The following is a 13524-nucleotide window of genomic DNA, read 5'->3' on the forward strand; positions in this document are numbered from 1 at the left end:
TGCAAAAGTGGGGACCTTTTTAGTATTAAAACATTCAGAAGTCACTTAGGTAAAGGTTAATGATAATCGAAGAGCAGCGAGCGGTGCGAGCGAAGCTTTCTTTGCGTCCACTCAACTTGGCCTAATTGCGAATGTAATTTACTCGGCTGTTCCTCATCCAGTAAGCATGAAATTTGAAATTAACATAAAACATACAATTCTACAGGTTGTCACGAAACCCACGTTTTAAATTTCGAACCATCACCTAAGATATCTGTGGTCAAAACCAAAATTTGGCACAAATGTATGTTTATTGAGAAGTGTGAAAAAGAATAAAATAAGAAAATTATTTGTGCGCGCAATTGTGCAGAACTGTGAAAAATAAAAATAAGAAAAATTGTTGCGCTTCGGCAGGGAACCGACATTCCGCTTGATTATTCTGTTCTGTGAGCTTAAGGATTCAAAGTTATCTTTAACCAGCTTAATTTTTTTGTATAAAACAATTGGATGGGTTTAGGTTAGAACCACGGAATAAAAAAAAACTAGTGAAGTGTGAAGTGGCCGTTACCTTGCAGCTATTGTTATGAAATATACATAACCAACCTTGTTGCGCATTAACGCTCTCTTGAGCCGAACGTATGCTTCACTATATAAATCAAAAATATTTTGAGTGGACATGATTTATTTGTCTGTTTTGTGCTGTCGGGTTAATAGTAATAATAAAATTGTATCGAGTGAAGGAGTTTCATATCATCGATAAATGTTATTTTCACCAAATGAAACGTATAACTCTTTCTCTAAATATTTGATAATTTTGTGCCATCAAGACAAATAAAAAGCACCTATATTGCATTGACATTAAAAGCCAATATTCTTTTATCTGAGACCTAGAATGTTCCTTATAATTATTTTCTACTCGTATACCGTCGAATTGTGTCTGGAGTAGATGTCAAGCTGAACAAAAGTTATTGTAATAGGATTAAAGCATATACTGTAAGTATGTTGCATAAGAACTCCGGAATTCTAAGCTAAACATTTTCATTGTTTGGCTAAGGAGTTCCGTTACTCAACACTAGATGACACGATTATTCAACTCTTACAGGGAGTAAATTTACATATAGTTTATGACGGTATTAACTAGAAAATATGGCGCACACAAAATTTGTCCCTAAAATTTCTTGGTCATATTCCATGTTACTCTGTGTACTTACATGACAGAATCTTCAGATAAGGCGAAAGCATTGCTGTCAGTATCAGTGCCGGTTCCTCCTGAGCCTTTCACATGCATATCCGGGAATCGACGCCCCTGGTAGAACTTCAGCGAGGGACATCTATGAAACTGAGTCTTAGTAGGGTCCGTGAACGTTAGCCCTGGGAGTTTTGGGAGACCCCACGCCATAGTCTATTGAATATGCATAAACATAAATGTTTTAAAAAATTACACACACATTTAATATACTATTTGTGTGCGAGTGGGGTAGGTGGAGACTATAGACATTTGCTACAATTCTGGCACATTTCTTTCGCTTCCTCCTTTTGTATCAAGTCCTTCATACCTTTCTTGTCAGTTCCCGGTTCTTTTAGGCCGGTATTTTATTCTGGACTTGATAAATATGTATAAGAACCTAATAATGACAAACACAACTCAAGATGTCAATGAGAGCTTGGGCTACATGCTTCAGCAACAAACAATACAAGAAGTCAGTCATTGTACCTACAATTAATTTTTAAAATAATTTTTCGGCACTTTTATTTGTGGTGTTTTTCCCTGACTGTATGTTTAAATTAAATGTCGGGCTGGTGATTTCAAGATGACGGTCTGTGTAGGTACTTCGATAGTTGATAAAAAAATATTTAAATGATTATTTTCAGAATCAATGTACACCTTTATTTGAAAATTTCTTCAAGTCATTACCTCTGTTTGTTCTAAGCGACAAGAACTCAAGATGTTTCGTGTTCAAGGAACCTTGTAAAATATACTTGTAAAAACTTACTTTATGGGTTCTATTTTTCTCCTAATTAACACAACAGAATATGTATTACGCATATGTTATACTTTAATGTACGTTACCCTATCTTAACAGCCTTTTAAAGTCTACTGGTTTTTGTGGATAATTAAAAAACAATATTATAATCCTGGTTTAGCGATAATGAGTGTACTCTGCTGAATAACTTAACATTCGCGTTACATATAAAGTCATGAAATTAACATCACGAGAGTATAGTTTGAGACAAAATATTTGCTTTGAAGACAATATCGCTGCATGTTTGGATTTCCGTAAACTTCTTCATACCTAGCAATTAGTATAAAGAAATTAACATTCTTACACTGGCGTCACAGCACATTTACGAAAATGAATTTATGTTAGGAATAATTTTTTAATGAAAAGTATTGATAAAGATAACATTAATACGAGATATATACGAGAAAAATAAACTGACTGTTCTTGATAGTTAGTCGTTTTCACAAAGTCACAGATTCATTTTATCAGCGATATACATGCTTTTATTTCGGTTGATATTCAAAATTTACCATTCACGACGTTTAAAAGTATAGTGAAACAAAAACTGTACACTATATGTACAGTTTCTGCGTACTTGGATTACAAAAATCCATGGTACCCGTTTATCTCTTGCAAGTAGTCTCGATTTATAACATATTTGAAATAAATATCGTAAATGATAAATGTGTGTAAATGTTTATTTATAAATAATAATAATAAATGTATAAATATTAGAAAACATTACATACGTTGCTCTAATAACACAGCAGGTAGCTAAAGGACTTGTGGTATGGAAATTGGAAATGACAATGGCACCACAAACAACCAAGCTCGAGACAATATTTAAAAAGGAAAAGTTGGGTTTTTCTACATTGACCCGAGAGAGAGTTGAACCCGGTACCTCTAAGATTGCGACACCATGAAAACCGGTGTGCAAGCCACTCGACTGCAGTGGTAATCTGCATTTACATTTACAAGGAGTAACCTCTGTAGTTTCTTACTTATTCTTCTCAAATCAGGAATTTGCCTTAAGAATGAATAGCAGAGTTTAATCAAAACGACGATTTCTTTGCTTACCTAAGAAATTGCGGCTATTTGAGTTTGGGTTTGCGTATTTAAATAATTATTATCACATGAGAAAAGTACCACTAAATGTATGTACTAAAAGTAAAGGCGAAAGCATGATTACAAAAAAGTGACACTCAATCACATGGGATTTAAGCAATTGTACATTGATCGTGCTGACACTATTTATCGCCCATGATGGCTTGTGATAAAAAAGGCACCAAAGGATAAAGGAATGAGTATAATAAGCAAATTAACAAAATATAATGAGTAAACTAATGAGTACTTACATTTGAAAAGACTGAAGAACTCTAAATTTAACAATATGCACTAACGACCTAGACTTTGAAATTAGTAATGTGATGTTTAAAATATATGTTTCAATTTATTTCATACCTTTTAATAAACTTGATTAAAAACTAAAGATTAAAATGCTATCGACAAGAAAATGCGTGAACTAGGAAAAGCGTTTGAAAAAAACTGACAATTGTCGCGAGCACAGCTGTTGAGTATAAATAAAAGTTTTTGTTGCTAGGATACTGAGATATTACGTCAATAAATCTCCTTTGTAGGGGATTTCGCTTGAAGCGGGAAAACAAGGGAAAACTAACCCCTCTTCCATGGTAGCAAGTAATTTAAGAATTAAGTGAACCCCTCGGTTACTTTATTAACCGACTTCAAAAAAGAGGTTCTCAATTCGACTGTATGTTCTTTTTTTTTGTATGTATGTTACGCGATAACTCCGGTATTTGTGAACCGATTTTCATGATTCTTTTTTTGTCGGAAAGGGGGTACTTCCATAGTAGTCCCATTTCATTTTGAAGAAAATCATCCACCTTTAAGGGGACTGTTCACGCATAAAAATTCATTTTTATAAATAGTGCCTAACTTTAATTTAGGAGCAATTATTTTAAAGGTTGATTTTGGTATTTCTCCAATTCAAGGCGTTTTTCTCTCAATATACTTTGACTAGTGAGAATCGATTATTATTATCTCCAGTGTCAAGTCCTGTATAGTGGCGAACTAGGGGATATTTCAATAAAACTTAGCAAATAGACGTAATTCAACGTACTTTTGAGGTCAGTTTTTTTTAGTACTCTGTACTGAGATTATTGAACTTGATAATCATAGCATTTACAAAAGTATCTATTAATTTTATGTCAGTGTTATTAAACACGACAAACAATATTTTTAGCCTGTCACTAAATAGTATTTTATGCGCCCTCATTGCATAATGAGAGTTCTTGAAGTCGAGTACCGAAGCCGAGTGGCCTAAGAGATAGGTACTAGATTTTAAGACCTAATTATGTAATAATTGCATACAATACTTTTTCTACGAATAAATAAAATAATAAAAGTAATAATATTTAATGTATACTTTGTTAACAATCCAAGACAACATTTTCAAAGAAAAATAGAATAGAAGTAGCCAAGTACCGCTTATATTTTAACCAATCTTTTTTTAAACAAAGGTTTGTTGCCCGGTCGACCTTTAGGCCAATTTAACAGTAGGGAATATGAGTAGCGCGTTATTTCATATTTTAATTAGCAAAAATACGTTCTTTTTTTGATATTCATTATAGTTCTAAGGTTCCGTGTACAGCTTATAGAATGGAAAAAAATAAAAGAACTGTACACATTGACTTACAATGTACAGTACTATCTCATTAACTTATTATAGTAGCGAGTACCACAGACAATACAATTGTGATTCAGAACTAAAAAGAGATACTTTGTGACATGGTTTATGAAATTACAATTGACAGATTAGAGCACAGGACTTTAAAAAGAAATATTAATGTGATCTTAGAATAATAACGCATAGAAACCTAGTCCGCACACGCTAAGTGAGGCAAATTGCAGCGCGCCAAAAGGGCCTACACGAGCGGGCGGGCCTTCAGTACTCAAGGTCCACTTGCACCGCGAACAGATCAAGAATTTTAGCTAAAAATGACGAAATGTGCGGTAAATGAGTGTAAAAATACGTCAGACAAACATAAAATAGATACTAACATCACATTCCATAAGGAAGTAACGCGTTTCAACTTGTATTTTTATATAAATATTCACTAAAACCGAAAATTAACCTACTACTAAAACTAGCCTACATGAATTTGATTTTTGCCTCACTTGTGACAGTTCGTTTGATATGAAACTATCATTCTATGCGTTATTATTCTAAGAATGTGATGATTTTAATTGTGAAAGCAAAAAAAATGAAAATAAAATACTTTGCTACTCCACGAACCCAGTGAAGAAGGTCAAATCGTGCACAATAGCTGGATTTGTGCTTGAATTTTTTTTTCATGCATTTAATTTGACCACCTCCTTGCACATAAAATTTGTAAAATAAATGACACTATACAACTACAGTCACAAACACCACCACCAAAAATATACCCGACACATGATTCGCCTCTCCACAAGGCATGCTGTAGTCGTTGATTGTACACAAGCGCAGCCGTTTTGAACGATTTAACCTCATGGAGAGTCACGAGAGGAGCAGCGGGAAAAACTGTTTTGCTAATCAAATGGTTTCGGTCATAGTCAATGGTTTCGGTATTTACTATTAAATAACGATCTTACAAAAAATACACGATATACCTAAGATTTGTCTAAAAACTATGTTAATTAATTACACGAAAGGATGTATTTTACCAGATCTTATAACAATCCGAAAACAGGTTAAAATAAAAGTTTAAAAGTAATTATTTAAGAATAAACTATCAAACTTTGTACATAATTTTAAGATGGAGATATTTATCTTTAAGTATTACAGAGAATCTCTTAAATTTTCGTTTTCAACTGAAGCCCTATAGTTCTTAAATTCACATTTATATCAAAACTTGAAAATTGCCCAGCGGTTTAACGACGCCGCGTCGCGTCCGCAGCCCCAACAATCAACATCGAGCGCTTGTCAACGTCGGAACTGTGGCAAATTTTCTCCACCTGTTCTTATTTTATTCATACTAATTTTAAGCGCGCGGATTTCGGGGCTACCTCGCTTTAAGGCTTGAACAGTAGCAAATGACTTTGACCTCTAAGTATTAGTATCAATTTCATACGCCATATATCGGCCACGCGCTTGTGGTTAAACAAAGTAAAATAGATAAGTTGTAACTTAGAATACAGATGAGTCTTAAAGGTTTTTTGCAATCTATGCCTTACGTTGTTGTTCTCTCAGAGACATTCGAAAATAAACGTTTTGTAAACATGAGTTTAATCATTAATATCTCTGGTGTTTGTTAAGAATTCAAAAACAATCTTCAGGGTGATTTTAATTACTGTAGTAAACGGATGAAACGACATATTGCAATGAAATGGGTTAACAACCGATACTCCAAGGCCTAGACTTTGGAAAATAGCACTGTACGAATCGATAGCTACTCACAAACATATTTGATACGTCCGAAGCAATTTGTAGGGGTCTGGAGTCTATCTCAAGGCTCCGCGATAGATTGTTCTGACATAGATAGTTTGAAGGTTGGATTATATTGGGAACGTTGCAATAATATTTAAAATCAAATAAATATAACGTAGTATGTGTCCTTATAGAAATTAATAGAAAATTTCAGTTTTGAAAGGTAAATGTGCAGGTGAAATTACGACACATGGGACATGGAGCAGAGACAGTGCCCCTCAGATCTTTGCGATTTGAAGCTCTGAGTGGCGCAACAACTGTTATGGACAGGCGTGTAGCTTATCACCAGGCACATGACTTTCTCGTCCCGTCACTTGATTGTTTTTTTTATACTTATATTTTTTTACCGGCCAAGACCTTCAATTGTAATCGTTCTTTGTTCTGTACTTGACCACAGTGGGATCATACTTACTTATAGCAATAGCTATGCAAATTGTCATGTCTAGATGTAATTGTATTCATCACATTCACATCTTTTTTACATATCGTCAGGTGCAAATCCGCGTATGTATAGTATTGGTAAAAAGCGCGTATCTGCGCCAAACCAAATTTTCACAGCAGAGGGATTTAACGTTCTTACTTTGTTATTTCAATGGCTACGACTTCCGTTTTTGCACAGTAAGCGTTAATTTATGTTGTCTATGGACTTATAACTATAGATTCCCGTAATCACGCTCATTTGGTTGCCGCGGCATTTATGCAGGTTTAATTTGACGACTAAATTACCGAAATAGAGACTCATAATCAAACGCTGGTTACGCGTAATTGCACTATCCCCGTCGATATGACACAGTAATTTCACGCTCGTTAATATATAAAACTTAATACTTATATGTACTATTGGTCTAATTGTATCTAGCTATCTTTGTACCCTTAATAGTTGATCATTTGTTTTAATTATCGATGCACTGATAAGCCACGCTAGCTACCTTGAAATATTAATATAAGTATTTTAAAATAAATGAAAATATCGATTCAAATAATACTATGGTTTAAACTGAGCTTATAACTAATTCTGTGTGATATATGTGCCTTTAGCTTCCTATTTACCAACATGTTGGTTGTACTTCATGGTTTACCTAACCCTTTGCCATATGAAAATAAACAGTCTTTGTAGACGCGGTGTCCTGTTAGTAATATAAAATAACAGGGTTATTTGTAAAATACTGACAATCTCGCAGGCCTATATTATTAACATCATAAACAATAAATTTTGTTCCATGACTTAAAAAAAAATTTAGTAAATTTACTGAACATAAATTTTTGAGTTTGTTGTTGAACTGTATCTGAGTCAGATCTCAAACAAACCCTTTAGGTTTGTGAGTGCCAAATACCTAGATAATAAATTATGGTAATATGGGTAAGTAAATAAAATAAAAAAATGATAATTTTTAGATCTGTATCCATTAGTAACGAAGCATGTTTACATGTTCAAGCGTCCTTCCCGATGACCCCCACTTTTTTGTTGCCTACCAACTTTGCCTCTGTTTGTTAGTAATAAGCAGTAACAATAATAATAACAATAATAATAACAATAATAATAACAATAATAATAATAATAAAATAAACGTGTTTCAAACCAGCTAACAAGCGGAGAAGAATAAAATAAATAATAATAATAATAAAATAAATGTGGTTCAAACCAGCTAATAAGCTGAGAAGAATAAAATAAATAATAATAATAATAAGCTAAAATATTACACCAAGAGCTCGCTCTGAAGTACGGATTCGTGCAACAGAGGTTGCCATATTACAAGTATTCACCGGAGCCAATACTCGAAGATGACCGCACCAAAATATATTGGGACCGATCCATTATCATGAACAGGACTATTCTTGCGAATAAGCCTGATATTGTGATATTGGATCGATCGCAGTCGAGAGTATTTCTTATGCACGTTATCATGCCGCATGACGAGGGTCTCGTGAAAGCCGTAACCGGGAAACGCCAAATGTATCTCGACCTGGCGCACGAGATCACCGATATGTGGGATGTGGCTTCCACTGAAATAATCCCAATTGTTTTGTCCGCAAATGGGTTAATTCCAGTCAGCCTTTCTAACAGCTTGAGGCGATTGGATTTCTGTGGCGTGTCACTTCCAGCACAAATGCAGAAGGCGGTTCTGCTCGATACGACACGAATTGTTGCTGGGAAATACCGCCTCTCCCATTTAAAAATTCAAAATTAATCTTTTAGGCCTTGAGGGAGGCGAGAGTCTAAAATAAATATAATAATAATAATAACGTACACACTCATAACCTGGCTATGGAAACTAGGGAAACCCTGTGTCGCGGGTGCCATGGAGACATACATAGAGCACCACAAATTACACCCAAACTCACGAGAGAAATAAATGTAGGCCATACAAATATTTCTCCCGGCCCGGGAATCGAACCCGGGGCCGGGGACCATGCTATGGTCTGCCACGCTCTGCTGTACCATTCGACCACTGAGGCAGTTAAAATAATGATTTAACCTCTATTAACTACCTATTTTGATCAGCAGAGTGATAAGAATATGTAGTTTATTTACCTAAATTTCGTCAGAAAGTGAAGACTGCCTTAGGACTACGTTTATTTGTCCCGGATTTTTTTACATTAAAATTTACGTTATGTGGGATAGGTAGGTTGAGTGTAATTATAAAAATTTTGATTTTATTTGTCTGCGTTTTTCTAAATAGTCCGAAAATTTGGCAGCTGCAGCAAGTTGTCCCGAAGTGTAGATAAATACATGTATAGTCTATCTACTACCTATCCCAAATAACGTCAATTTTTAATGTACTTTAGTCATTTCCCGAATCCCGAAAAAACTCAGTGCAAAAAAATGTAATCGCAAGGTAGTCTCCACTTTCTGTCTCTGTTCCACGAAGTTTAGGTAAACAAACTTTACCTACTCCGATCAGTCGTAATAAGTAATTAGACGTACAAAAGAAGCGTCCCCGCATCGCGACGTATCATTCCGTCCTGTACGTCTGGCGCAAATAGGTCAACAATCGGCGAGTACTGTACTCCGATTGGCAAAACCTTTCACCACGATGCCAAGTATTATAGCGTATGTCATCGATACGATAAGAAGAAAATAATTAATTACAGTGTACTACATCGTTTTTGTACTTGCTCTCCCTCTCTTAACATCATGTAATATATTATGTACACCCACGGTTAATAAAGAAGACAATATCATAACGAAGTTGTGATACATACTGAAAACAAGAAGGGCCATTGTTTATAACCCAATATCTATTTTTAGGGATCACGATGGCGTATCTACTGAAAGTTATGTCGAGAGGCCCTCAGGCGTACACTTTCCGAAGAGGGATCGCATCCGCCCCTCTCGTTTACTCCGAGGAGGTCCAGATGGCCAAAGCTACAGGTCAACCTATTGTCGCTTTAGAGTCAACCATTATTACACATGGAATGCCATATCCAAGCAACTTACAAACCGCAATACAAGTCGAGGATATTATCAGACGACGAGTAAGTATCTTTGTGTTATCTGGAGGGCGCAATCTAAAACATTTAGCACAAAGAGTGATAAGAAATAATAATAGTTAGCCTATATATGTATATAGTCCCACTTCTGGGGCACAGGCCTCCTCTCACAGTGAGAGTTAGATTGTAGTTCCCACACGAAAGTTCAATTCAATTCTTTATTGCATTTACCATGCCTAATGTTACAAAGATGACAATGGCTTAAAGCTAAGGTAACAGCGCATTGTAGACCCTGTAGGGCACTGCAAATTTTATTTAAAGAGAGGAGGATTTACAATATTTAAAATATTTATTGGCCCAGTTGGATATGACAATATTTTCTCAATTACATATAAAAGTAATTATAGTATATTCACATTTTGCATTTCGCAATACTAGATTAGAAAGCTTGTAGCTTTGACAAGCTTCTAATTATATTACTTAGTTACATCGAGTATATAAACAGAAACAGAGACGAAATGTCATTAAATTTATTTGAAAGCTATTCTGCCATATCATTACTGTGACAACTGCGCTCCGATTTGCTAGCCCGAGTTCGAAACAATTGACGGGTGTCGTCAATGGGTGTCGTCAACTGTTCCACTTCAAATCGACCAGTTAACTTGAGCTTTGCTATAATGGACGTAAATTGCAAAATTACATATTTAATATTTAATTACCGATGAAATGTGATTCCGTTTGTTTTGTAAGTACATGTTTTGCTGTTTTTAGAATAGAACAGCACGGCATTGTTAGAGATATTACCTTTATTACAATCAATACAGAATATTTTTTGGAATATACGGAGACGTAGACACAAGTCAGTAGTTGGCCTGTCTATATTTCAGTGCAAACAAAGTTGATATTTATAAGAGCTGTATCTCTAATATGTTACCAGGAATATATGGCCCTTATTTCGTCTCTATTTCTGGTTATATACTCGATGCTTAGTTATGACCTAGTTACTATGTATAATAATTAGTATCCATTACATTTACATAATATGGAAATATTTTCCAATAACATTATTTTACATTCTATTTAATTACATATTTATGTATTGATTGATATGTTTAATATTATATGTCTATCATATTTATTTAAGATTAAATGTAGTATTGTTTATTTAAGTTACATTGTTTTTCAGATGTGTATAGGTTTTTTCACGACGTTTTCCTCGTTTTCCTTCACCATTTGTTTTGTTGTTCATTGTAAATTTTAAATGAAATTTCGCACATAAATCCCGAAAAACTGCTTGCGAGGCGGTAGGTAAGCTGCCACACAGAGTTCCCAACACGCATTGTGGTCCCGATATAGATTCATTTAAGTTTATTCCTACGGTGTTTTTTTTAAAAAGCGTTTGTTTTTAGCTCAGCACAATATGGCTAAAACCCTGCCTTCTCCTTAGAGGAGACCCGTATTTAGCAGTAGGATTGAAAACTTTTACAGGCGCGGGAACACCATTACACGAAAGTTTTAACGGAATCGGATGAATAAGAAGAATGGAATATATAAATTGACTAGAAAGCCGTTTAAAATAAACTCCGCCAAAGTTTTAGTATCGTATAGGGAAATGACACCAAGCAAAATGGATCACTGTGTATTTAATTTAACACTATGCGTACATTATTCTACTGCAAACGGGTGCCGACCGCATCTGAGGTTTTCTTTCTATTATCACGCATGTTACTCGGACGCAGGATGCATTAATCAACCCGACACTGATCGACCAAGAAAATCCGAGAGAGACAAGAAAATCAACGTGGAAAATACCCGCCCTTATTTATGTAGCAAAGGTCCCAAATTTGATCATCAATGCAGATATTATAATATTATACGATTTGAATGTGTCCTTTTTGCACGGATAAATTTCATTATTAATTTCCACTTATCATACTGTATTTCCCAGTAACCTTCTCAACCTTTTCGCCGTGTGTACCACTAACAAAGTTACGCAGGTCTTTAATACGGTACATAAATTGCTTCGCTAAGTCAATAATAGCATTTCTCGAACATTCGTTATACGTGTGAATTCTACCTGACGTCAATCGACAGTTCCATCAAGCTGGTGACAGGAGTAGAAATGAGGTGAAATCTAAATTTAGAACAGCTACATATTTTAACTACCCCAGTGGCTTGGCAGATTAACACTGATTTACGATCTTAGCTAGCACCAATTTACAAATCCAATTGCGTATAAATAACCCTTTACTTCGTTTAGAAAATAAGCTATTTCGTACCATTTTGTCTTTTTTTGCCTCCAAAATAAATATAATAAACGATATTTTAGAGTATGCACTCTATTGGGTCAGATTATGCTTCTGAAATCAGGCTGAACATATCTCTACGTAATGCATAAAACAATTAAACAACCCCTTGACTAATAAAATCTTAATGTACACACGCCAGCATATCAAGCTATACATTGACGTATCTTGTTCCGTTGCACTGGAGGCAATTTTCGTACAAAAATGTGTGGTCTGATGTGCCGTTGTCCGTACCTACATACCATACAGTGTCCAATTTTTAAATGAGAAATCCCTAACATTAGGGATTTGTTATTTACAGATGCGGACATTCAACGGACTTTCAACTTTTGTACATTATTTATTAGAAGTTACCCATGTACATCGAGTATATATACTCGATGCCCATATATTACGAGTAGTCTAATTTTTGACGTTTGTATTTATATTGATGCCATTAAAATTATTATTATTATTTTGATATCTAGTTATATTTTGCAACTTTATTATATCAAAAAAACTTTACCCATATTTTAATATATTTAGTTAGTTATTATAATGACTTATTACTTCGAGATAAATATTGTAAGAGATGAATATGTAAAAAACACAACCTAAGTTTTAAATATTTTTCTTCAAGGAAACTACTGCCTCTAACATTTTGTAATACTCTGCGCAACATCGAACATGCAGCGAGTGTTCGATACCCTTACCGGGCTCTGCGCACGCTTTGAATGAAGGGAAAATTGAATAGTACTCTTTAAGTAGGAAGGCATGAATAAATGTATAATATACGTATGCCTAATGTTTGACCGAATATAATGAAACCATGCTTGTTTTGTACATGTCAACTTCTATACTACCTGTATTTCACTAAGAAATGAATTTTTTTAATTATAATAAGTGACGGCACGAACAAGTCGTGCTCCTGATGGTAAGCTACAGTTGCAATGCCACTCAGAGCTTTAAATCACAAATATCTGAGGGGCACTGCCACTGCGCCCGTCCCGCCCATAAGTTGGCAAGTCTCATGTGCCTGTAATTTCACCAGAACCCTTACCCTTCAAAACCGGACCACAGTAATGCTGACATTACTGCTTGGCGGCAGAAATAGGTAAAGTGGCAGTACTACTCTGGACGAACTCTTTCATAAGAAGATCTACTGCTACTAAAATTACTAAATTAATTACTGCTACCAGAATTTGTATTTATTTTTTAAATGTTTTAAGACAAACTTAATTCACTTTCAGGGTGCAATTCCAGCAACTATAGCCATCCTAAAAGGGCAACTCACCGTGGGTCTCACCAAAGAGCAGTTAGAGTATCTTGCCCAGGCAAA

At 34.9% G+C, this 13524-nt stretch overlaps 2 protein-coding genes across 2 annotated transcripts in view; one reads left to right on the forward strand and one right to left on the reverse strand.

Moving 5' to 3' along the window:
* The window catches only part of LOC113233218 (EF-hand domain-containing protein 1-like), a 98585-nt gene extending 97204 nt beyond the window's left edge, over positions 1-1381 (reverse strand). The window contains exon 1 of the mRNA XM_026468256.1: positions 1191-1381. Within this exon, the coding sequence (XP_026324041.1) occupies positions 1191-1378 (188 nt within the window). The 5' untranslated portion in view covers positions 1379-1381. The remainder of the gene's footprint in view (positions 1-1190) is intronic.
* Positions 1-13524, forward strand: part of LOC113233389 (pseudouridine-5'-phosphate glycosidase-like) — a 216274-nt gene that overhangs the window by 37622 nt on the left and 165128 nt on the right. The window contains exons 2-3 of the mRNA XM_026468510.1: positions 9719-9945; positions 13436-13519. Of these exons, the coding sequence (XP_026324295.1) occupies positions 9727-9945; positions 13436-13519 (303 nt within the window). The 5' untranslated portion in view covers positions 9719-9726. The remainder of the gene's footprint in view (positions 1-9718; positions 9946-13435; positions 13520-13524) is intronic.

The sequence above is a fragment of the Hyposmocoma kahamanoa genome, unplaced genomic scaffold (assembly GCF_003589595.1).
Source record: "Hyposmocoma kahamanoa isolate Upper Pololo Valley unplaced genomic scaffold, ASM358959v1 78, whole genome shotgun sequence".
Taxonomy (NCBI): domain Eukaryota; kingdom Metazoa; phylum Arthropoda; class Insecta; order Lepidoptera; family Cosmopterigidae; genus Hyposmocoma; species Hyposmocoma kahamanoa.